At 47.3% G+C, this 23892-nt stretch overlaps 1 protein-coding gene across 1 annotated transcript in view; it reads right to left on the bottom strand.

Annotated features, from left to right (window-relative positions):
• The window catches only part of DOCK2 (dedicator of cytokinesis 2), a 468222-nt gene that overhangs the window by 50575 nt on the left and 393755 nt on the right, over positions 1 to 23892 (bottom strand). The window contains 2 exon segments of the mRNA XM_043488772.1: positions 7086 to 7171; positions 18336 to 18484. Coding sequence (XP_043344707.1) covers positions 7086 to 7171; positions 18336 to 18484 — 235 coding nt within the window.

Genomic DNA, 23892 nt, shown 5'->3' with positions numbered 1-23892 from the left:
TTGAAGACTCTTGAGAGTCCCTTGGACTGCAAAGATAGCCAACCAGTCAATCCTAAAGGAAATCAGTCCTGAATATTCATTGGAAGGACTGATGCTGAAGGTGAAACTCCAATACTTTGGCCACCTGATGCGAAGAACTGACTCATTTGAAAAGACCCTGATGCTGGGAAAGGTTGAAGGTGGGAGGAGAAAGGGACGGCAGACGATGAGATGGTTGGATGGCATCACCCACTCAATGGACAGGAGTTTGAGTAAACTCTGGGAGTTGGTGATGGACAGGGAAGCCTGGTGTGTTGTAGTCCATGGGGTCGCAGAGTCACACTCAACTGAGCAACCGAACTGAACTTGGGGCTTCCCAGGTGGTGCTATTGGTAAAGAACCTGCCTTGACAGGTTCAGCCATAACAGGCACGGTTGGAACCCTGGGTTGAGAAGATCCCTTGGAGGAGAGCATGGCATCCTGTTTGTGTATTCTTGCCTGGAGAATCCTGGCAGGCTACAGTCCACTGGGCTGCAAAGAGGTGGACACAATTGAAACGACCTCACGGGCATGTTGACCATATAGTGTAGAAAGTATTTTAAAAATTTCCCCCACTGACAAAATGAGAAAAAATAAAAATAAAATTCTAGTGTGGGCAATGGTATGGGGAAATAGTTACTTTTATAGACCCATATTGGGAGTGAATCAGTACAACTTTCTGGGGTAGCAATTTTCACAGTATCTGTAAAAATTGTAAAAATACATATCTTTTGATCCAATAATTCTATTTGGGGAATCTATTTTACAGAAATAATCCCATAAGTAGGTGAGGGTATACTTATAATACTTAGTGAAGTGAAGTGAAATAACTCAGTTGTGTCTGACTCTTTGCAACCCCATGGACTGTAGCCTGCCAGGCTCCTCCATCCATTGGATTTTCCAGGCAAGAATACTGGAGTGGGTTGCTGTTTCCTTCTCCATACTTAGAATTTGTGTCTAATAGTAAAATAGTTGGAACCATTCTAAATGTCCAATTAAAGTGTATTCACAAAATATGATTCTATGAAGCCATTAGAAAGTATCAGAGATCAATGTTTTGACATAAAAATCTCTATAAAATATATAGTTGAGAAAACTGAATCTCAGAACAACATTTGTTTTCTTATTTAACCATCTTACAAAGAACCTACCATGTCCTAGGCATTATTCTAAACATCTTACAAACTTTAACTCATTTAATCTACCATCACAATCGTATGAAATATTTGCTGATGGGGAAATTAACACACAAAGAGGTCACCTAACTTGTCCAGGGTCACACTGTTGGTAAATATTAGTAACAATAGTCTAGCTCCAGCAACTGCCCTCACGCACCAAATGCTATATGTGAGTGGAAGCATGTGTCTACTTTATGTGTCTTTGTGTGTTTATAAATGTGACCATCAGGAAGGATAAACACCAAACTCTAAATGCACATTGCTTCAGACAAAGGGTCTAGGTGGAGGAATAGAAGAGGACATTGTTCACTTTTCAGTTTAAATGTTCCTATGTTATTTGAACAAGTTACATTTGTTGTAATATTAATATTCTAAATCTTAATAACAAAAAATAAAGTGATGACATTCCTAAAGTAACTATTAGTGCTAGGCAATATGCTAGAGTGGGGGTGGGGAGAAAGATATAAATATACATAAAAATATAAAGAATTATGCCTGCTCTTGAGCAGCCCACAGGCTAGGTAGAGACAGGTGGGTTAAAATTCTGCTTAATGATTACTTAATCACTCATTCTGCACCATGCGTACGTGCTCAGTTGCTAAGCTGTGCCCGACTCTGCAACTCCATGACTGTAGCCTTCCAGGCGCCTCTGTGCACAGGATTTTCCAGGCTAGAATCCTAGAGTGGGTCGTTATTTCCTTCTCCAGGGATTTTCCCAGCCCAGGGATTGAACCCACGTCTACTTCGTCTCCTGCATTAGCAGGTGAATTCTTTACCGCTGAGCCAGACACTGTCTAATCACCTTTTCTTAAGAAATAATAACGGTCATTCTGATAAGTAAAAATGACTCCTCTTATTTTGAAGATGAGGTAATCAAGGCTCAGAGAAGTTAAATGTCCTTCCCAGTATCACTCTGCTAGTAGCGGTGACCTTGGGAGTCAAGACAATCACTTCAGTATTTCTTGCAGAGAAACACTGGTGTGTTCTCAGGCATCTTGAGTAGACAAGCACTTCTCAGGCAACATCTGTTTCTGCCTACTCTGCCCGCAGCAGTTTAGGTCCCAAGAGTTCCTAAGAGGGGAAAAGTAAGGAAGGCAAGGACTCTGGAGGGTCATTTTGCCCAGAAGCCAAACCAGACTGCAAGGAGATGACATCTCAAACTGTGGCTGCGATCAGACAAATCCATCTTTGCTGTAGGAAAAGCACCTGTTCCCTGCTCTCAAGGAGAGATGCAAATTGCTCTGTGATGTAGCCCTGTCTGCCTCAGTCACAGCTGTGCCTCACTCCTTCTGGGATGGTCACTTCAAGCCTTGTTTTCAATCTTAATGACAGTGCACTGACATTTTGTCCCAGTGTTTGGGGTATGATTTCTCACAGCCCCCCGGTAGAAGACATATGAGGGTGTGAGCACGGCCACATCAGTGGCTGTCTGTCCTGGCTCATGGTAGGGTCACAAGGGAGCTTCCACAAAACTCACGGTCCACCCCAGGTTGATGTCTTTGTATCTCTGGAGAAGGGAGTCAGTCAGTAAGCAGCATTTTACTTCTTTTCTCTAGGTGATTCTAATGTGCAGCCAATATTAAGAACCATTGGTTTTTCTCTGCTGTTTTGCAGACTTAAATATGCATGGGGGTCACCTGGGCACTGCGTTCATGATTCTGATTCATCAGATTTGGGTTAGGGCCTGAGATTCTGCATTTTAACAAGCTCCCAGATGATGCTATACTGCTGGTTCTATGAGAAGCAAGGGTTCAGAAAATATAAAGTCTTGGGTTTCTGACTCTATTTTTCAGCCATAAGGTAAGAAGACTGCTCATATGGTCTAGGGTTGGTGAGATGGATGGGCAGGTTGGTTTGAAATCACTCATCCATCCATCATCCATCACCATCCATCTAGCCATCTGTGTGTTCAACATGAATTCTTCTGGGAACTAGGGATTTGGAGATCTCAGAAATAGAAATTCACTGACCTCCAGGAGTTCATGGTCTAGCAGTGAAAGCAGATATAGAAATAAAAACTAACCATAACCAGCTAAGTTGGCTTTATTGATTATCTGGTTCAATGCTCATATAATCTCCTTGAAGTAGGCATCATTATCACCCTCAATTTGTAGGCTAGGTTCGAGGCCCTCATGAGGCTAGGTTCTAATCTTGATCCTGCCAAGGTCACACATTTTCCTTTGAGTCCAACAGTGGAGTGTAAGTGACAAGGAAAAACAGCTGCGAGACTCTCAAAGTGATGCAGTAATCCTTCAGTTGGTGGAAGGAGGGGTGGCAGGACACTGAGCACCTGGCATCTGTGCTCCTGCCTCGGTGGGGATGGAGGGGGCTCACGCTCCCCCCAGAATGGTTTGCATGCAGTGTGGAAGGTCCTCAGAGGGAGGAGCCCAGGCCCACACCCTTTGTCAGTGCTGGACTGGACTCTCATTTATTCCTTCAAAGACTATGTATGGTATGCTTCTTATGACAGGTCCTCTTTCAGCTGAATTGGTTTGAGATCTAGGCCCTAAAACACACCTTTTCTGTCCCCTTCAGGCTTCTGGCCCCCTTGCCCCTTCTAGAAATATTCCCAGGCAGATAGAATACAGGAGGGTAAAAGTGTCTTGTTATTCCATTTAATGTGGGACTCTCACTTTAAGACAGATGTGGACAAATGGGATTGGGCTCCAAAGACAGCTCTAAGGATGGGGAGGGGCAAGATCCTGTGTAAGGCTGTGCATTGCACAAGAGCCTAGGAATACTGAAATTTAGCACCACTGCATACCCTAACACTGGTGCCCTGATTCAGGGTTTCAACTGCTACCAGAGGGGAAGCCATGTTCTATTCATAAAAGTTACCAGGTTGTGTGCCCACCTAACTGTGTCTGCTCAGAGTGGGTCTTATGTACTAGTGGAGGCCCTGAATGATGGGAGCAGCTGGAAGAGAAATGACACATAGGCTCATAGCTTCAAATCATTATATCAGTCTCCACCTGATTGGGCTTCCCAGGTGGCTCAGTTGTAAAGAAACTGCCTGCCAGTGTAGGAGACACAGATTCAATCCCTGGGTCAGGAAGATCCCCTGGAGGAGGAAATGGCAACCCACTCCAGTATTCTTGCCTGAAGAATCCCATGGACGGAGGAGCCTGGGTGGCTACAGTCGATGGGGTCACTAAGTGTCAGACACGACGGAGTGACTGAGCACACACATGCATCCCCTAGATTAAGGATAATAATAGCTACTATTTCCAGACAACCTACAAGGTATCACAAACTGTAATAAGTACTTTTCATGATGTGTCTTGTTCATTCTCAATAAAAGCTCTAAGGCTTGGATGGTATTTTTATCCCCGATTTGCAGCTAAGGAAACTGAGGCTCAGAAAGTCAAAAGGAAGGAGCAGGGACTTGGTCCCTGGGTGTTCTGATGGGGTGCTGATACTGTGGGTTGGGCTTGATTAACTTTGAAAAATCATTCACACCTCTCTTTCAGGAGAAAAATAATGAGCTGTTTTTAATTTCCTTGACCTCCAAGGACTCCTTTTATAAATAATCACTCAGGAAGGATTTGAAAATCCTGCTGATCATCTGAAGACTGGCTGCAGGGCCCCACCGGCTTATATGAATGGAAATTGTCAGCACCATCCCTGGTTTCACTTCTGGTCAATATTTAGATTTTCCTTTCTTGAGCTTTAAGAAAAATATTAACACAGGCAAAATGTCACCTCCTCCCTGGACAATCAGTCTCAATACCCAGCGAGGAGCAGAGGAAGGGTCTCTCCTCCAGCTGAGTGGCCTTCGCTTTCCAGGTTGCTTAATGAGGGCTGTGCCTGGTGACAGGAGGCGGCACGGCCAGCTGGGGCGGTGCTGCCTGGGACTCAACTCGTCCACTGGGCTCTGCCTGCTGGGCCGGGGAGGGAGGGTCATGGCGAGGGTCAGAATAGGACCTTCAGTGTGCTTTTGTTGTTGAATTAAAAGCTTCCTAAGAGGATTGGGCAGAGTTCAAGATTGACTACATATCAGAGAGTCAAACAAATCAGGGAATCTACAAATAGGAGGGAACTTGGGATGTGTGAGCCATATTCCTACACCTTGGGAGAAGCCCTCACTTCTCATGGTGTCAGAGACAGACGCTGGGAGTTAGGAAGCAGATCAAACAGTGTTTATTCAGCTTCTACCTGCTGTGTCCATTCTTCAATATAACCACAGGAGGCTTATTATCCCCATTTTACAGATGGGGCACACTGAAGCCAAAGCTGTGACATGATTGGTCCAAAGTTGTGCAGCGGCTGAGTGGTGGAACCAAGACGAAAATCCTCCAACAGCATACAAATGGTCAATGTGCACATGAAAAGATGCTCAACATCATTAGCCATGTAGGAAATGCTAACTGAAGTGACAATGGATATCATTTCATATCTGCTAGTGAAGTGAAAGTCACTCAGTCATGTCTGACTCTTTGCGACCCCATGAACTATACAGTCCATGGAATTCTCCAGGCCAGAATACTGGAATAGGTAGCCTTTCCCATTTCCAGGGGATCTTCCCAACCCAGGGATCAAACCCAGGTCTCCTGCATCGCAGGCAGATTCTTTGCCAGCTGAGCCACAGGGGAAGCCCTCGTATCTGCTAGGATGTCTATAATGGTAAGAAACATATGAACAGAGGGATATGGAGAAATTGGAACCTGTGTACAGTGCTGGTAGGAATGTAATTGGTATAGTTACTTTGGAAAACAGTTTTATGGTTCCTCAAGAGGCTAAATATAGAGTTGCCATATGACCCAGAAATTCCACTCCTAGTTATATACCCAAGAGCACTGTAAACACGTGTCCACACAAACGTTTGTATATGAATGGTCATAGCGGCATTATTTGTGATAGCCCAAAGTAGAGACAGTCTAAGTGGTCATAAGCTGATGAATGGATAAACAAAATAGGGTCTATCCAATCAAAAGAAATGGAATACACATGCTACAGCATGGATGAACCCAGAGAGCATGCTATGAGAAAGAAGCCACTCACAAAGGATTGTGTGTTATATCATTCTATTCATATGAAATGTCCAGAATAAACACATGCATAGAAACCGCAAAGAAGGGGAGGGGATGATGACGAAGGGGTATGGGCTTTCTTTTGGGAGGTGACAAAAATGTTCTAAAAGTGATTGTGGTAATGGCTGCACAACTCTGTGAATACACTAAAAGCCACATTGGCCATTTGTATGTTGCTGGAGGATTTTCACCTTGGTTCCACTACTCATCACTTTAGGTGAACTGTCTGCTATATGAATTATATCTCAACAAGCTGCTAAAACATTGTCCTGAGCCCAAGTTCAGTGCTCCTAGGTGCTGTCCACTGCCCACTGCCTCACTGGGCCTGTGTGCTGGAGGTTAGCAGAGCTGAGTTCAGTCCCAGCTTGTCCACTTGACTAGCTTGACCTACTCTCCTCGGACAAGACACTTCCTGAGCTTTAGGGGCATTGCTATGAAATGAGATCAAACAGAGAAAACTCAACTAAAGGAGACAATACAGAGAGATCACTTAATGTGTTTCCACAGATTGTATGTGCTCCATATCTGTTGACTGTGATCAATATGTGTCAAAGATTAAAAAATAAAAAAGGAAAAGACAGCAAAAATTATTCCACAGATAAGAGATAACAAAAGTGAACATCCTGGTGGATTATCTCCCTCTCCCCTACACAGCAAAGTTTCTTTTATCACCTGTTCCATCAATATCAAAGAAATAGCCACTGCAGAGAGATGCGAGATTTCTTCCAAAAATGGAGTTTCTCCAATACCCATGAGCCTCCAGATTGGTCTCCAGGGGAGGACAGAGCCCCTGGGGTCCTGTGCCTTCGGGCTTCAGGCCCGCCCTCCTGGCTCCTCCCGCTCTGGGTCCTAAACTCACATTGACTCCAGCAGCTGCATGTACTGCTCGTCCCCTCGGCCACCTTCCACTTCATGGTCCAGCTTGAGGATGATCTCGTTTTCAAACTGAAGAAGTAGGAGATGAAAGTCAACAATTACAATGTTAGAAGGCTGAATGTTGAAATTAGTCCATTCAAGACTTTAACCAGGGCTTCAGGGGGCTTTTTCATCTCCCAGGCTTCCCAGGTGGTGCTAGTGATAAAGAACATGCCCAGCAACACAGGAGATGTAAGAGACTTGGGCTCAGTCCCTGGGTCAGGAAGATCCCATGGAGAAAGGAATGGCAATGCACTCCATTATCCTTGCCTGGAGAACCCTATGAACAGAGAAGACTGACTGGCTACAGTCTATAGGGTTGTGAAGAGTCAGACATGACTTCGCAACTCAACAGCAGTAGCAACTCCCAGGTTTAGTGCTGGAAACTGGGAATACAATATGAAACAGGATGCTACACTTGCCTTTTAGGAGTTCCTTGGGAGTGGAGAAGAGCAATAGATGGTAAGTGCTGGAGCAGAGAGATAGGCATATGAAAGACAGACAAACAGGAAAGTCTTCAGGGAAAGCACACAGCCCATGTCATTTGACTTTGTTCTCAGGTTTATGTTGACATTTTTCAGGAGAAAGGAAAGAGAAGACATTCTAAGCAGAGAGTATGGGCAAAGGCTCTGAGGTATGTGACAGAGCACTGATCTTCAAGAGGCGGTGTGTTGGCATGATCAACTATTATTTCTGCATGCCTAGCATTCCTTTTTTTAAACTTGGATAATCACATCGGCCTTAATTTCAATTTGTGGGACTTAGGTGGGCTGAACACATCTCCCTAGCTCCAGGTGTGGGTACATGACATAGGCCAAGCACCTGGTCAGTGTCTTTCATTATCCAGACCCTACAGTTGAGAAGGGCCCAGATCAAGCCAGTGAGACTCAAATCTGAGGTTTCGTTGGTACTCTTAGCAAAAGGAAGTCTTTCTGCTTAACTTGAAGATTTTAAGCCAGAGGTTGCTGGGGAGGAACACAATGAAGGAGTCTGCCTAAGAATGACACCAATGTAGTGGAAATCAGAGAGGAAGAGATGGGGAGAGATTGAAACCTGGTGATATTTTTGAGCTCCTGAATCAAGCCACACCTGAAGCTAAAATATTTATGTGAACTGATGCCTCAGAGAGTCAAGACTGGTGACAACTATAATAGAGATCAGACTAGCTAAGTGAGGGCTTCCCAGGTGGTTCAGAGGTAAAGAATCTGCCTACCAATGCAGCAGCCACAAGAGATACAGGTTCAATCCCTGGATCGGGAAGATCCCCTGGAGGAGGAAATGGCAACCCACTCCAGTATTCTTGTCTGGGAAATCTCATGGACAGACGAGCCTGGTGGGCTATAGTCCATAGGGTCACAAAGAGTTGGGCATGACTAAGCACGCATAGTTAAGTGACCTGAAAGCACCCAGACACCAATTCTTGCAACATGGAAGCCAATGTCTTTGGCTCCCATATTTAGTGTCAAGAAGCATTTCACCCAGTTGAGTTTAGGGCTTATTTAATATTTTGAAGGGCCATTCAGTGTCTCTTATATGGCTAAAATGCAAAAATGGTTTGCATACTGTATTAGTATCATCCCTTGAAGAGTCCATCCAAATCATGCGATCCAACTCATCACTCATTTTACTGCTAGATAAGAAACTGGCACTTCGAGAAGGGAAGGAGGCTCTTGGTGAAGGTCACTAACATTCAGGGAGCCCTTAGGCATTCCTGGGTCCTAACTCTGCTTCTGTACCTTTAGTCCTCACAATAGCCCCATGAGGTCTGGAAGTCAAGGATCACTTTAAATGCTATCATGCATTGAAAGCAGCTAGCCCCTGCTTGGCATCACCCTCAGTAAGTGTCAGTTTTTAGTACAGATGAAATCGAGGCTCAGAGAGTTTGAATGGCTTGTTTAAAGTCTCAGATGGAAGCAACCTAAATGTCCATCAGCAGATGAATGGATAAGAAAGCTGTGGTACATATACACAATGGAATATTACTCGGCCATTAAAAGAATACACTTGAATCAGTTCTAATGAGGTGGATGAAACTGGAGCCTATTATACAGAGTGAAGTAAGCCAGAAAGAAAAACACCAATACAGTATACTAACACATATATATGGAATTTAGAAAGATGGTAATGATAACCCTGTATGTGAGACAGCAAAAGAGACACAGATGTATTGAATAGTCTTTTGGACTCTGTGGCAGAGGGCAAGGGCAGAATGATATGGGAGAATGGCATTGAAACATGTAAATTATCACATGTGAGACGAATTGCCAGTCCAGGTTGGATGCATGAGACAGGGTGCTCAGGGCTGGTGCACTGGGATGACCCTGAGGGATGGGATGGGGAGGGAGGTGGGAGGGGGGTTCAGGATAGGGAACACATGTACACCCCTGGAGGATTCAAGTCAATGTACGGCAAAACCAATACAATATTGTAAAGTAAAATAAATAAACAAATAAATTAAAAAAATAAAAATAAAAATACCGTGTAACCTATTTAAGAACTATAAAAATACTTCAAATACATGCAAAAAAATAAAACTGATAAAGAAGTAGAAAAAAAAAGAGACAATATATTTATATAGTTCTTAGAGGATAGAAAACCTGAAAGCAATATAAATTGATATATCTAGCCATCCAAAAATATAAAGTCTCTATAAGTTAAAAAAGTCAGTATTAGCTCATATCATTTGTAGTTCCTAAAAAAAGTGCAACCAATTTTCACCTACTAAAATCTGCAAAGATTAAAAAGAACAACAGCAGCCACTGTTGTTAAGGGGACACTCTAATAACTCTGCCGTGAGAGTAAATTGATACTACCTTTCTAGTGAACACCTAGGAACGATTTATCAAAATCACTAAAAAACATGTATATCATTTAATCAAGTAATTCTACTTTGAGGAATTTACCCCAAGGAAACAATTAAAAATAAATACAACCATTACATGTATGAATCTGAATCACTGTGCTATATAGCTGAAACTAACACTGTAAATCAACTATACTTCAATTAAAAACAAACAAAACAAAACAAAAAGTCTCGTATGCATGGCAGAAATCTTTAGGCAAGTTCTTTCCAGCGCACAAAGGATCAAGCCTGGTTTAGTTGGTTGGAATCCCTTAGGTGATGGAAGACAGGGACCAGATTCGCTTTCTCCTTGGTTCTCATATCATCTGTGGGGATGTTGTTCCCTCCCTTTTGTGTGCTGAGGGCCAATGCAAGGACCAGAAGCTTGTGCTCGTAGTCTGTGTGGAGAAAGAATCTCCTGTTTCCACAGCTGAGGAAGATTTATGGAAGGAGATACACAGGTCTGGAAAGATGGACTGTGATAAACATGAAAAGGAAGGGCATTCCAGACTGGGGAGGTGGGAATACGGAGAAAAATGAGGAGAACAGTTCAGCTGGAGCATAGAGTTCAAGAAAGAGTGGAAATAAGAACAGAGACGTAGGTATGAGGGCCAGTGTGGTGAGGGTCTGGGCTGCCAATCTACACATGAATCATGCCCTGTATGTGATGCATTTTGTTAAGCCCTTTGTCTGTGTCAAGTGTCAGCAAAGTCAGGCTAGCATGATTAGACATGTCTACTGTGCTGAGCCCAGGGTGGGAACAGAGACAGCCAAGGGGCCACAAGAGGAGCTGCTGATGCTAGGGCATGGGGGTAAACAAGCACCGGCTTTAAATGTCTCCTCCATCTCCTTCACCGTCTCGGGAAAATGAGTAGGCCTTTCTAATCCTCAGCTTCACAGTTTACATCAGGACTCAGCAAACGCTTTCTTAAAGGGCCAGTTAGTAAATATTTTAGTTAGGCTTTGTGGGTCAGTCTCTGTCACAACTACTCAACTTCCCTGTCGTGGTACCAGAGCAGCCATAGCTGATATAAAAACAAGTCAGCATGAGTGTAGTCCAGTCAAGCTTCACTTACAGAATCAAGTGGCAGGACAGATTTTGCCTGTGGGGTCATAGTTTGTTGATTCTGACTAATAACAGGCATAACTGTGGTACCTCCTGCATGGGGTAGTTAGGGAGACTGGGGACATTTTATTTACAAAGCACTAGGGGATTTTGGCCACCCACTCCAGTGTTCTTGCCTGGGAAATCTCATGGACAGAAGAGCCTGCTGGGCTGCAGTCCATGGGGTCGCAAAGAGTCGGGCACGACTGCGCGACTGACACTCCCAACGCTTAGGGGATTGCACAGGCCCAAGTGTGCACTGGGTTTTCTTATCATCTTATGATTACTGCTAATGCTATTGTTATTATTGCTGAATGTTACTGGAAAGCAGCTCTCAGGGAGGAAACCAGCTTTGCTGAGCTGTTTAATGGTAAATGCTGGCACGCTTCCTCCTTGTGAGATGAACTTTCCTTTGGAGTCGAGAAGTGGATGGGGTAAATAAGCACTTGTCTCAGGGTCACAAAAGAGCCCAGAGGGAGGGAAATTACAGGGTGCCAGGAGTGTGCAGAGCTGATGACGCCAGCCACGCCTGAGCCCTCTGGGGCGGGGTGGAGAGGGGAGGTTTCAGTCAAGTACATCCCAGGGCAGACTCTGGTCCTTTGGGCTGCTGGGACCAGCGGTGGGCTATGCTTGGGAGTGGCTTTGACCACAAGCTTTGGCATCGAACAGACTTGGTTTGGTTCCCAGGTGGCACAGTCGCTAAGTACCCACCTGCCAGTGAAGGAGATGCAGGAGACCCGGGTTCAGTCCCTGGGTCGGGAAGATCCTCTGGAGCAGGAAATGGTGACCCACTCCACTATTCCTGCCTGGACAATTCCACGGACAGAGGAGCCTGATGGGCTACAGTCCACAGGGTCACAGAGTTGGATATGACTGAACACACACACATATACACACAGACTTAGTTTGAGTCTTGCTTCGACTGTTTTTCCTACCACATGACCTTGAGCAAGTTAATAAGCCTTTCTGAAGCTCAGTTTTCTTATCTTTTAAATGGAAATTTAAAGCAGCACCTATTTTATAGTGCTGAGGGGAGATATCAATGGGAAACACATGTGAAAAGCCTGGCCTGGCATTTAGCACATACTAAGGGCTTGATATTTGTTAGTAATTGTCATCATGACATCGTTGACACTGTCCTCATCTTTAGCATCTTAATCTCATTTAACCTTTACAACAGTCAAGGGAGATGGGTATCATCATCCCTGTTTTATAAATGAGGCAACTGAGGCAAAGTGGGACCTTTGTCTTGGGTTTCAAAGGATGATGTACTTGACTTAGGGTACACTCAAGGGTCCCTTACACTCCCAAACATATACTACATTATGTCACCATGATAGGCCTTATACCCAACATTGCCACTGTGTAGAGGTTAGGGAGTAGCCCTGGCTTCTCCAATCCATTTCATCCACAACTAACAAGATTGCATCACATCACTGATGCCTCACGCCACCCTGCAAAGTGGATATTTGCTAAGGAGCATCTGCAGGTTACTTTTGCATAAGTTAGATGCTACAGGGACTTCCCTGGTGGTCCAGGGATTAAGAATCTACCAACCAACGCAGGAGATATGGGTTCAGTCCCTGGACCAGGAAGACTCCACCTGCCGAGAGGCAACAGAGTTCATACACTACTGAGCCCCTGAGCCACAACTGCTGAAGTCCGTGTGCCCTAGAGCCCGTGCTCTACAATGAGAAGCCACTGCGGTGAGAAGCCCATGCACCATAACCCTCACCAAGCCGCAACCAGAGGAAGCCTGCGTGCAGTAAGACCCAGCACAGCCAAAAATGAATAAATGATAGAAAAAAATGTTAAGATGGTACAGATGCCTAACATGAACCTTCAGGGCTGAGGAGAAAAGAAATGAGCTCTAGGAGCTTGACTCCCTCTTGTGGCAGGGGGACCTCACACAGCCTCACACTTGCATCACGCCTTCCCGGAACGGCTTCCTCTGTCTCTCCCGACTGCTTTGGAACCTCCTAGCTATCTTCATCATCTTGTTTGCCTACATTTTTTTGATAGGAGCCCAGCCCCACCAAAGTGTGAAATTTAGGGGACAAGAGCTCTCCTTCAAAGGTAAGGTCCTGACTGTGACACGGGAGGGGTCAGAGATGGTGACCAGCTAGGGTGGCAGAGAGATAACAAAGAGGAGAGTGGCATCCATGTGCCAGCCTGGGGTCTTCTTTGCTGCCAGTTGCCCTGGGGTGGGCAGAGCCCGCCTGGAAGCAACTGGAAAGGACAGCATCATGTGAAGGGGGGATGCCGATGGGAGTCAGAGCAGCTTCCTCATTTTCTCTGAGCTGTCTCATCTCTTCCTGTTTCATTTCATCCCCCATGAAGCTTGAGTTTGGTATTATGATACCATAATAATGGTATTATTATACATATTTTGTGGATGAAAAACTGAGGCTGAGAAAGTTTAAATAACTTGCTCAAATTTATTCAGTTTATAAGCAGCAAGTCTGCCTAGCACCAGAGCACACTGTTCAGAAGACAGTAGGTGCTCAGTGCATATTTATTGAATTGATTTGCTCTTTTCCACATGTTGTTCTAAGCCATTTGGATCATCAGTTTATCCCATGCCAAGACTCAGTCTCAGTGGAATCTGCCAAACCAATATCTCTGTTCACTAAGTCACTGAACAGGCAATGACTGAGTCCTGCAGCGTCCCAGGCAGTTTTGTGCATGTCCTCTCAGTCATACCCCGTTCTTCGTGACCCTACGGACTGTAGCCCGCCAGGCTCCCCTGCCCATGGACTTGTCCAGGTGAGAATACTGGAGTGAGCCGCCCAGCCCCTCTCTAGGGAATCTTCCTGCCCAGGGATCAAACCCACGTCTCTGAAGTCTGCTTGCCCACTCCAGGTGGGTTCTTTACCGCAGTGCCACCTGGCGAGCCGAGGTGAAGGCACCGCTTTAAGTGCTGCGGTCAAATGCTGCTGTCTCTTCCTTCTCTGAGAGAGGGATTCCCTCCTTCCTGCTGAGAGCTCAGACACTCGAGATGATCAGTACATAATCCTGCTCTACAATCTGCCTCATAGGTAACCATTCTACTCAGTCTCTGCATCACAGGACCTCCACTCCTTCCCACAGCTGTCATCTAAAAAGACCATAGCCTCTCCCTCCACAAAGAATTTGCCAGCAAGACAACTGGTCTAATCATCCCCCTGGGGTTACTCAGGCAGTAGTGAGCTACCCTCGTTATCCTACGTTATAAAAACATTCGCTGGGATGTTCCTCTCTCTACCAAGGCTCTTCCTCTGAAACGCTGTGGGGTGGGGGTCTAAATGCCTCCATTCATACTGAGAACACTGACGGGGCTCCCATTATATTCACGTCAGGCACTTGACACGTACTGAGAGTCCCGGGCCTAAGAGAACTGCCTTGGCCCTTAGAGAGCTCACGGTCTTGAGATGGAGGCAGACCTGTGAGCACACCGCCATGCTCTGGGGCAGAGGTGTCAGGCCTGAGCCCTTCGCAGGCAGGATGAGATGCACTTCACTCCCACTGCAGCAGGACCACTGCAGCCACAGCGTGGCCAACTCGAAGGCCTTCTTGCTGAAACGTCCCAATCCAGTGGATGTGAATTCCAGTTCCAGGTGAAGACAGAGACCCTTGAGATGGTCTGGGGTGAAGTGACATATTCATGAGGGGTAAAGGGTATCAGTCAAAAGCATCAGCTACTTCACTGTGGTTAGAGGAGAAGGCAGGGAAATTTGGTGACGAGGCTGCAGAAGGAACTCTGCTCAGACAGACTGCCTGTGAGCCTCGTCCTCCCACCCCGAGCCCCTTCCTGCCCAGTTCCACCGTGCACCTCCTGCTGGGGCACACCTCTGGTCCTGCATCCAGATGCCCCACTGCCCCCAGGAGGAAGGACAGGCTCTCTCCAAATGGCAGGCCACAGCTGAAAGGAGACTAAGATTCGTCAGGTGAAGAATCGGAGGAAGAGCCCCGCAAAGGCCTGACAGCAGGGCCCGCTGTGAGGGGGAGCAGAGGCCTGCCGTGAGGGGAGCAGAGGGCCTGCCGTGAGGGGAGCAGAGGGCCTGCCGTGAGGGGAGCAGAGGCCTGCTCGTGAGGGGAGCAGAGGGCCTGCTGTGAGGGGAGCAGAGGCCTGCTGAGTGCTCCTCTGAGCGCTGCTATTTCCTCTCACAGCACGTTTTAGAAAGGGAGCCCTGTCGCTTTCTGGGCACCTGGTTTTTCTCTTACCTACTGGCATTGGGCACTGCCACAAGGCCGCCCGGTTTCAAACCCCAGGTCTGGGGTGTGCTCCGGGTCTGGCCATCAGGGCAGCGTGGAGCTCAGGGGGCCTGGCTTCCTCCCTCCCGTGGGGATACTGTCTATATTTGCTTGCTCTGAGCCAGGCAGGGACACCTGGGTCTGCTCATCCCACAGCTGGGCTCTGGTCAAGCACACAGCTGGTGTTCACACGGGCAGCTCCCCATTAGTCAGCTTGATTGTCCTGTCTCTTTTGATAAGGCAGCAATGAGGAGAAGCAACTGGGGAAAGAGTTTACAATGAACACAGGCCTGCAGTGAGGAGCCAGGGGACGACCCCATTCATGGAGACTAGGCGGCTGCGTGCCAAAGGGGTGCCTCGGGATAGAGTCCACTAGGGCAGGACAATCACACCACAGGCAAGCCTCAGAAGCCATGAGGCCAGCGCACAGGACTGTGAGGCTGTCACGCAGGAAGGACCCAGGCTAGCGCCTCTCTCAGACACCGTGCAGCCTCAGTACCGGGAGTGTCTCTTTGGCGCACCTGCTCCAGGAGCCCGCTGGGGCCCACCCCACTGGGGGCCCTGAGGGGAAGCACAGTACCCTCCGTCCCACCCAGGGGGCTCCTCCCATGTTCCCAACCTTCACGGACTTTGCCTTAAAAGGTGGCAGACTCCAAACAACCTTCAAACATCCCTCTGCAGCTGTGCCTTCCACCCTCCCCCACCCCCCAGCCCAGCTGGCTGGCTATGGTCTCTTCCTCCATCTGCATTCTTCACCTGATTTCTTTACAGGCTCCCTGCAGGTGGATGGCTGGTCGCCAGCCTCGGGGACCAGACAATGCCTGCCAGTCCCTGAGTTGGAAGTGCACCCTTTTACACTGGGATTGTCACAGCTAACTAGTCTCTTTCCTCTTAGAACCTCTTTCCTCTTAGAACTTTTCCAAAGTGATTGGCACGTCTGATAGATGTTTCTTGCAGAAATGAATTTGAGGAATTCAACAGGTCTGTTTACTGGGGAACATCTCAGTGCCTTGGCTCCATATGTTAGGTACCCTGGAAATCTCCAAGAGGGGTTCCGACATGCAGGGGCTTCCTGAGGTATCTACCCTCCCACCCCTCTTCCCTGGAGCATCTGGTGGAATTGGTGCTCCATTCTGTGAGGAGGCACGGCTTCAGAGGGCACCACCACCCTCTCAGTCAGCTGCATTTACTGCGATGGAGCCAGTGGCTGAGCAGTGCAGAGGATGCGGCCTGGCTTGGCATCCTAGGGACCTGTGTGCTGCAACCTCTGCTCTGCGGCTTTCTTGTATGGCTAAGGGTAAGTGGGTAAGTGACTTCTCTAGGCTTCAGGGTTTCCACCTTAATACTGGGATGGGAACTTTCCTGGTGGTCCACTGGCTAAGACTCTGCATTCCCAATGCAGGGAGCCTGGGTTCCATCCCTGGTCAGGGAACTAGATCCCACATGCCACAAGTGAAAGATCCCATGTGCCGCAGTAAAGCCCGAAGATCCCGCATGCTGCAACGAAGGCTCGGCCCAGCCAAGTGGAGAAATAGATACGTGGGATGATAATGCTGCCGACCTCACAGGGTTGTAATAAAAAGACTGCATGAATTAATGTATGGAAAGCACTCACAGGGATTGACACGGCGTCTACCCGGCTAATGGCAGTCATCATCTTTATCATCGGCATCACTTTTTTGACATGAAGATGAGGAAGAAACAGGAATGAGTGTAGTGTACGGCAGTGTCTAATAACGATACTTCAGACAGCTGGAATGACAGAGGAATAGAGGGCAAAGGTCTCTTAAAGGATGAGCTTTGGGGAGGGCTTTGCAGGATTCAGAAGCACGCAGATGGTGCTGGCAGGCAGGACCATGAATGTGGCCGAGAAGCAGAGGAAGAGGAAACAGGAAGAGGATGCTTACCAAGGCAACACAATTCAGGTAAGTAGTAGGGATGCCTGGAGAACAGGTGAGGCGGTGGACAGAGTTGGAGAAAACGGCTGGAACACTGGCTGAAGAAGAGTAAGGAGAACCTGGAATGTAGGCGACAGGGTTTGGACTTCATTGGATGAGGATTAGGGAACCAATGAGCAAAGGAAGAATAAAGTCAGAAAGCATTTTAAGGAAGGGCAGTTTGGAAACTGCTGCCCTTTAGAAGGCACTTAGATACCTATTTTAAGGAAAAATTTTTGGTGCAGGATGTGGTACAGAATGAGAGGCAGGAATGCCAGGGTGAGAAGGGAGTCCAACTAGGGAATCACCAGGGGAGGAGGGGGCAGGGAGGACAGAAGGGCAAGACCTGAGGGCGTCGCATCGCTAAGGCAGACTTGACAGGACGTAAAGACCAACCTCCCTAAACTGGGCCTGACTTCTGAATGGAGCCAGGACTGTGCTGTGGAAACCAGTGCTTACTTCACTGGCACAAGTGTCTGGAGTGGCTGGGCCCATAAAAAGGGCCTCATTCTTCCAGTCCAACGGAATTTTCAATGAAAACATTTGACTATTGGCCCTTGCATTTGCCCCAAGTGGCTCCCTCTTTGCACGCTGGGGAAAGCCCCACTTCACCCTGCCACAGCTCTGCAGGGCCCTCCTGAGTGTCAGGGCCTGGGCCTCTGCTTGCTGGCAACCTGACACGTGGCCAAGTCTGACGTTCACATCTTCTGTGTTACTGCAGAAGCTGAAGTGCTGGAGCAAGGTGGGCGTCAGATGGGTGCAGGGGGAGGAGCAGCCCCTTGGGACTCACCCTGAGGGGGCTCTTCTGCAAGGAAGTAGGATTCCTATACTTTTGAGAAAGGGACCACGCGGATACCCAGCAAGAAAGTGTATTTTAATCTTGGCCTCTGGCGGGAAAGCATGATAGAACACTGACCAAATCTGCTCTGCCAGCTCATTCCAGGCATGTGAATCAATGTTCCCAGCCTCCCATCAAGCCTTTGAATGAAGCGCAGGCAGACGGAATGAAGGTATCATTATGGGGAAATGGGCTGGGGATTAGGGATGCTGGCCTGAGTTTCCAGCCTCATTTTTTACCTTTTTGAAATCCCCACTCCTTTGATATTCACACAGCATCATGTCGAAGAAGATTGGGATGGTGGCTTTCCGGAGCTCAGCCTCAGGGATAAGAGTCATCTCTAATATGGGTCCCACCATGCCTGGGATGAAGCAGATTTTGTTCTGGCCTGAAAGAGAAGAGGGACATGGGCCCATGAGACCGTTTTCGTGATTTCATAGGAGAACCAGACCAAGCCTGGGAAAAGAAAAAAGGGAGGCAGAACAGTAAAAACAAAAGTTAACACTTATACAGTTGTTTACCCAGAGCCAGGCACCATTTTGGACACTTTACATATATTAACTCTTGTAAACAACGCATGCATCATCCAAAACAAGCTCCGTTGTTAGGGATAATAACCCAGGCGTGTGGAAGGCACATCGCTGTTTACAAGGCTTTTCACCTGCATCATCTCCTTTGCAAATAGGGCCCTGATGGAGTGTGTTAGTGATGGCAAATCACAGGGATACTTGAAATGATGTCTGTCTGCAGCACAAGCCATGTTTCTGAGATTTGGAAATGTGCTTTTTTACCAACTGTTTTGTGAAAACAAGAAAAGCAAAATTTGCTGCCAAAAACCTGTTATAAAGTATGGTCAGTGTAATAGTGGGAGTTAAAACATTGCTTCATGGTCAGATGAACTACAGCTTCTTGATCCTCCTTCCTCATCTCTAGGCACTCCTGTGTCCCCGCCCCTGACCCCTGGCATTGCCGCCACGCTGGCCTGGTTCCAGGGTCACCAGCTCACCAGCCACCTCTCCACCAGGCCTGTGCACATCGTGCTCCTTTGTTGACATAGTTTTTCCTGCCCGTTCCTCAACATCTGCCCATTACCACCTGGCTTCCCATGGATAGATACACTTTAAAAAAGCTCTGCCACAAGCCCACCCCACCCCTGGCTACATCAGATACCGTGCCCTGGCTAGTGGTCTGTCTCCTTAGCCAACTTGGCAACGATGACTTTGTTTGATAGATAATGGCCTCTCCCATGGAGAGCTTCATGAGAGCAGAGAGCATGTCTGTTCTTATTACATCTGTAGCACTGAGCTTGAAGCATACTATAACCTGAGGAAATGTCCACTGAAGGAGGAAATAAATCTGTCTAGCTCCTATACTCACTGGCTATATTTGACTTGGAGATGTGTGTCATAAAAATGCAATTGCAATGCCCACCTGTTGAGAAACCACATGAAAACATGTCTGTGTATACTTCGTGTGGGCTTCCTTGGCGGCTCAGGGGTAAAGAACACCCCCTGCCAATGCAGGAGATGCAGGTTTGATCCCTGAGTCGGGAAGATCCCTTTGAGTAGGAAACGGCAACCCACTGCAGTATTCTTGCCTGGGAAATGCCATGTCCAGGGAAATTCCTGGACAGAGGGGCCTGGCAGGGTACAGTCCATGGGTTTGCAAAAGAGCTGGCCATGACTAAGTGACTAAACAACAATAGCAACACTGAGCACAGAGCCTAGGATAGTCAGCCCAGGGGCACAGGCAGTGTGGCCAAGAGGTGAAGGGCACTGAAGTTGGGTCCAGATTGCCTGAAATATGTAAATATATTCTTCCATCAACTAGCTATGTGATGGTAGGCAAGTGGGCCCCTTGAGGCCTCTGTGTCTTCACCTGTAACATGAGAGAATAATAGAGTTTATTTCATAGGGTTGTTGTGAAGAAGTAATGAATTATTATTTATCAAGCACCCTGGACAGTGCCTGGCACATGGCACACCTTGTATAGTGTTAGCTATCACTGCTGTGACGTTTGCCCAAAATGAACCATGAAGGGCAGCCTTGTCGAGCAGAATTGAGCAGACTTCTCAGCACACACACCAGACGTGGCAGAGAAAGGGAAAGGGAGAGGCGCTCAGGAACTGCGGGGATTTCCTGGGGAGCGTGGGCAAGCCCATCCCAGTAACCCTGCCAGTGAGGCTGACACCCAGGTGTTTCATCGGCAGCTGCGTCTTTCTCCTCCTGACTCTCAGAGCCCAAGAAGCCCATCCTGCTTTTCCCCACTGTCAAGGTGCACATTGCACTGGTGGTCTTGCCTGGGGGAGAGAGCTCCTGGGGTGCAGAAACTCAGGCGGCATGGCATACAGCCTGGCACTGTTGCTTTCGATTAAAGCTGAGTAAAGGAGCCAAGACGGAAGGCTGCAAGAGAATGAGTTTTAATTCAGCCTAAATGAGGCCTAATGTTGGGGGTGAGTGTTTCCCCAGAATTCAGATAAAAAAGGCATCATCCTAGGAACATCTTCAGTTAGTGAGAATGATATAGTGAAGGCAGGCAGAGAGGTGAGTGAAATATGAAGACACTTTTCTAGGATACCAGCTTCATTATACAATGTGTTTGGATTATACTTTGCATTGTTCCAAACAGGAAAAAAAAAAACAAACCTAAACTAGCTTTCTTGCAGATTTATAGTAACTGCTAATCTAGGTTTCTGATTTTGTCCTTCAAGATTCTTTAAACTCTCAGTGGGGGTTTAAAATTCAAAGTCGAGTGTAATAATAAGTAGCAGGTAGATGGGAAACTGTCAGATAAGCCACCACGGAATGGAAAAATTGCTTATGTGACAAAGGCCTTTAGAATACTGGAGGGCATTGGGTCTGATAAAGATATATTTGAGATGGTTTAAAATAAAAGAGCAGACATGCCATAGACTAGGGATTTCCTAGGCACTTCTGACCTGCATTCTTTGCAGTCAGTTGAAAAGATGTGCAGAAGAATAGGAAAGAGGAGAGAGAGATAATGATGATTTCTAAATGCAGTGTGATCTCAATGGCCCTTACAATGCTCCATAAAAAAATTTTATTCATTTACATCAGAAATGGAATTTCAGCACATTGGATTTTGTGTTCAAGTAATCTGAATGTGTGCCTTTATATACATAGATGTGCACACAGGCACACACACAGAGAACATATTTGTGGCTAAATGAATGTGAACTCATTTTGGAAAAAAAATTCTCATTCAAGAGCATACCTGCTATTGTTCTTGAAAAAAGGCAAGGAAGGGAATAGGTGAGAGGGTCTTTCTCACATAATGGAAACTGAATCTCACTGGGAACAGATACCAATTAGAAAAGGCTTTTCAAGTCCCAACAAGTCAGTGGGATAAATCCAGATGCTGAGTTGCCCAGGCTCTGGGGAAGGCTCTGGCAGAAAGGGGAGCACAGCGGGGAGCTGAGGCGTGTGGGTGGAAAGCCGGCCGCTGTGCTCGCCTTCTGGTCTATGCCAGGCCTCGCAAGAGGAGAGGGGAGGTTGCAGGTGAAGGTCTGAGAGCACTAGGAAGGCAGCCTGACTGAAAGAAACAAGAAAGAAGGCAGGGAGAAGGAAGGGAGGAGGGTGGGGAGAGGGGAAGGGAGAAGGCGATCCTGTGCACCAGGCTGAGGGTGAAGGTGGGAGAGTCCCTGACCTCAGGAGGCTGACGGGAGACCCGGGGAGCTCGGCCCGAGAGCAGGAGACCCTCTGAGACCCTGAAATGAGCAGGATGAGGGCAAGTTATCACTCTCTGGATTTCAGAGTCCTGGAAGCCTCCTGGGGACTCTGAAATGAAGCTGGGCTGATCAGAAACGACCCCGCTCATTCCAAAGAGGAAGAAGGAACACAGATCTCTGCCTCTCCGTCTCAGGCTTGGCAAATGCCCCTCTTGGTACTGATCTAGGACAGGCAGTTGAGTCTCCCCTTGTGGCCCAGAACCTGCCTAAAATTCCTCCACTGGCACTCCAGACTGTGGCTTTGTGAAGAAGTGAAGTGTAGCTGCTCAGTCATGTCCATCTCTTTGCAATCCTCTGGACTATAGCCCACCAGGCTCCTCTGTCCCTGGGATCTCCCAGACAAGAATCCTAGAGTGGGTTGCCATTCCTTTCCGCATGGGATCATCCCGACCCAGGGGTGGAACCCGAGTCTCCTGTGATGCAGGCAGATTGTTTTACCCTCTGAGCCACCAGGGAAGCTTTGTGCCTGTCACTTAATGTCCCCGAGCCTCTATTATCTCATCTGTGGACTTCTCTGGTGGTCCAGGAGCTAACATTCCATGCTTCCAATGCAAGGGGTGTGGGTTCAGTCTCTGGTTGAGGGATATCAATACCCCACATGTCATATGGCAGTGGCCAAAATAAATAAATAAAAATATTAAAAATATATTATCTCATCTATTAAATAGAGATGTAATCATAATCCCTGCCTGAAGAATTGTTGAGAAGCTTAAATCTAAGGGCTCCATACAGGGTCTGGCTCATTAGAAAGGCTCAGCAAATGCTGATGTCCGGCGGGGTGAGGCCAATGCTGAGCAGCACGAGCTTGGCCAAGGGTGAGTTGTGGGAAAAGCAGTTTAAGAAGCCGCAGTCCAACCCCATGGCGCCCCCGGGGCTTTTCATGGAACGTCTCAGGCTGGTCAGTTTGTTTTCTTCTAGAGTAAAGGGCTGGCACCGGAAGGAGGTTGGATCAGATGTATCTTGTCTCCCACAGCTGACATTTACCAGCCTCCAAACCCTTCTCTATCCCATCGAAACAGGCTCTTATTTCTCCTCAAAGATGTCTGACAACCCCAGTCTGATCATGTTGGCCACAGCTACAGTCCTTGCATGGGTCCCCTTGGTCTGCAAGCCCCTTTGGCCTGAAGTCCCATCTCCACACCCTGCCTCCCCCTCCTCAGCCTGCATCCCGCCCCAGGCTGCCCACTATGCGCATCCCTCCTGTGCCCGACTCCATCCGAGTCCCACCACTGCTGGCCCCATAAGTAAATGTTACTTGTTCTTTATCCAGTATGGAGGCCACTTGGCCACATGTGTCTTTGAGCAGCTGGAATAAGGCTAGTCCAAGTTGAGATGTGTGGTAAGTGTAAAAAACCCACTAGATTTCAAAGAAAGAGTTCTGGAAAACAAACCAAAAGAGGTAACCTATCTCAGTAATGTTTATGTTGGTTACATGTTGAAATGGTAACACTTTGGAATATGCGGTTAAATCAAATATACTGTTAACATTAATTTCACTGCTTTTTATCTTTTTAAAAAACGTGGATGCTAGAGCATTTAAATTTAGAGAGGTGGCTCACAGGCTAGTTCCTTAGGACACCACAGCTCTGGGGCTCAGAGCTCCCCCGTCCTCATCGAGGCCACCTGGAGCTCCCTCACTAGGCCGGAGTCCTTTACACACTCTCCGGGTGCCCCAGCTTCTGCTCTACAGCTACTTTCCTTTACAACCATAATTAAACAGCTCTGCAACCAGAAGGTCACTCATCAGTGCAAGTCCACGAGGCTGGGGGCTGCATCTCTCACTACAGTTGTCTTCGGTTGCAGCCTCAGCCACTAGCATAGTGCCTGACCTTCAAGGCTACTTGTCTTCATTTCTGGTTGCTGCTGTTATAAGTTGCCACAGACAGTGGCTTAGCACAACACAAACTAATCTTACAGTTCTGGAGGTCAGAGGTCTGAAATGGGTTTCTCTGGGCTAAAGTCAAGTGTGAGTGGGGCTGAGTTCTTTCTGGAGGGTCTGAGGAAAAAAACCTTTTCCTTCCCTTTGCCAGTTTCGAGAGGTCACCCGC

Source organism: Cervus canadensis, chromosome 16 (assembly GCF_019320065.1).
Source record: "Cervus canadensis isolate Bull #8, Minnesota chromosome 16, ASM1932006v1, whole genome shotgun sequence".
Taxonomy (NCBI): Eukaryota; Metazoa; Chordata; class Mammalia; order Artiodactyla; family Cervidae; genus Cervus; species Cervus canadensis.
Note: the sequence above shows the minus strand (reverse complement) of the source record. Positions and strands in the feature narration are given on the sequence as shown.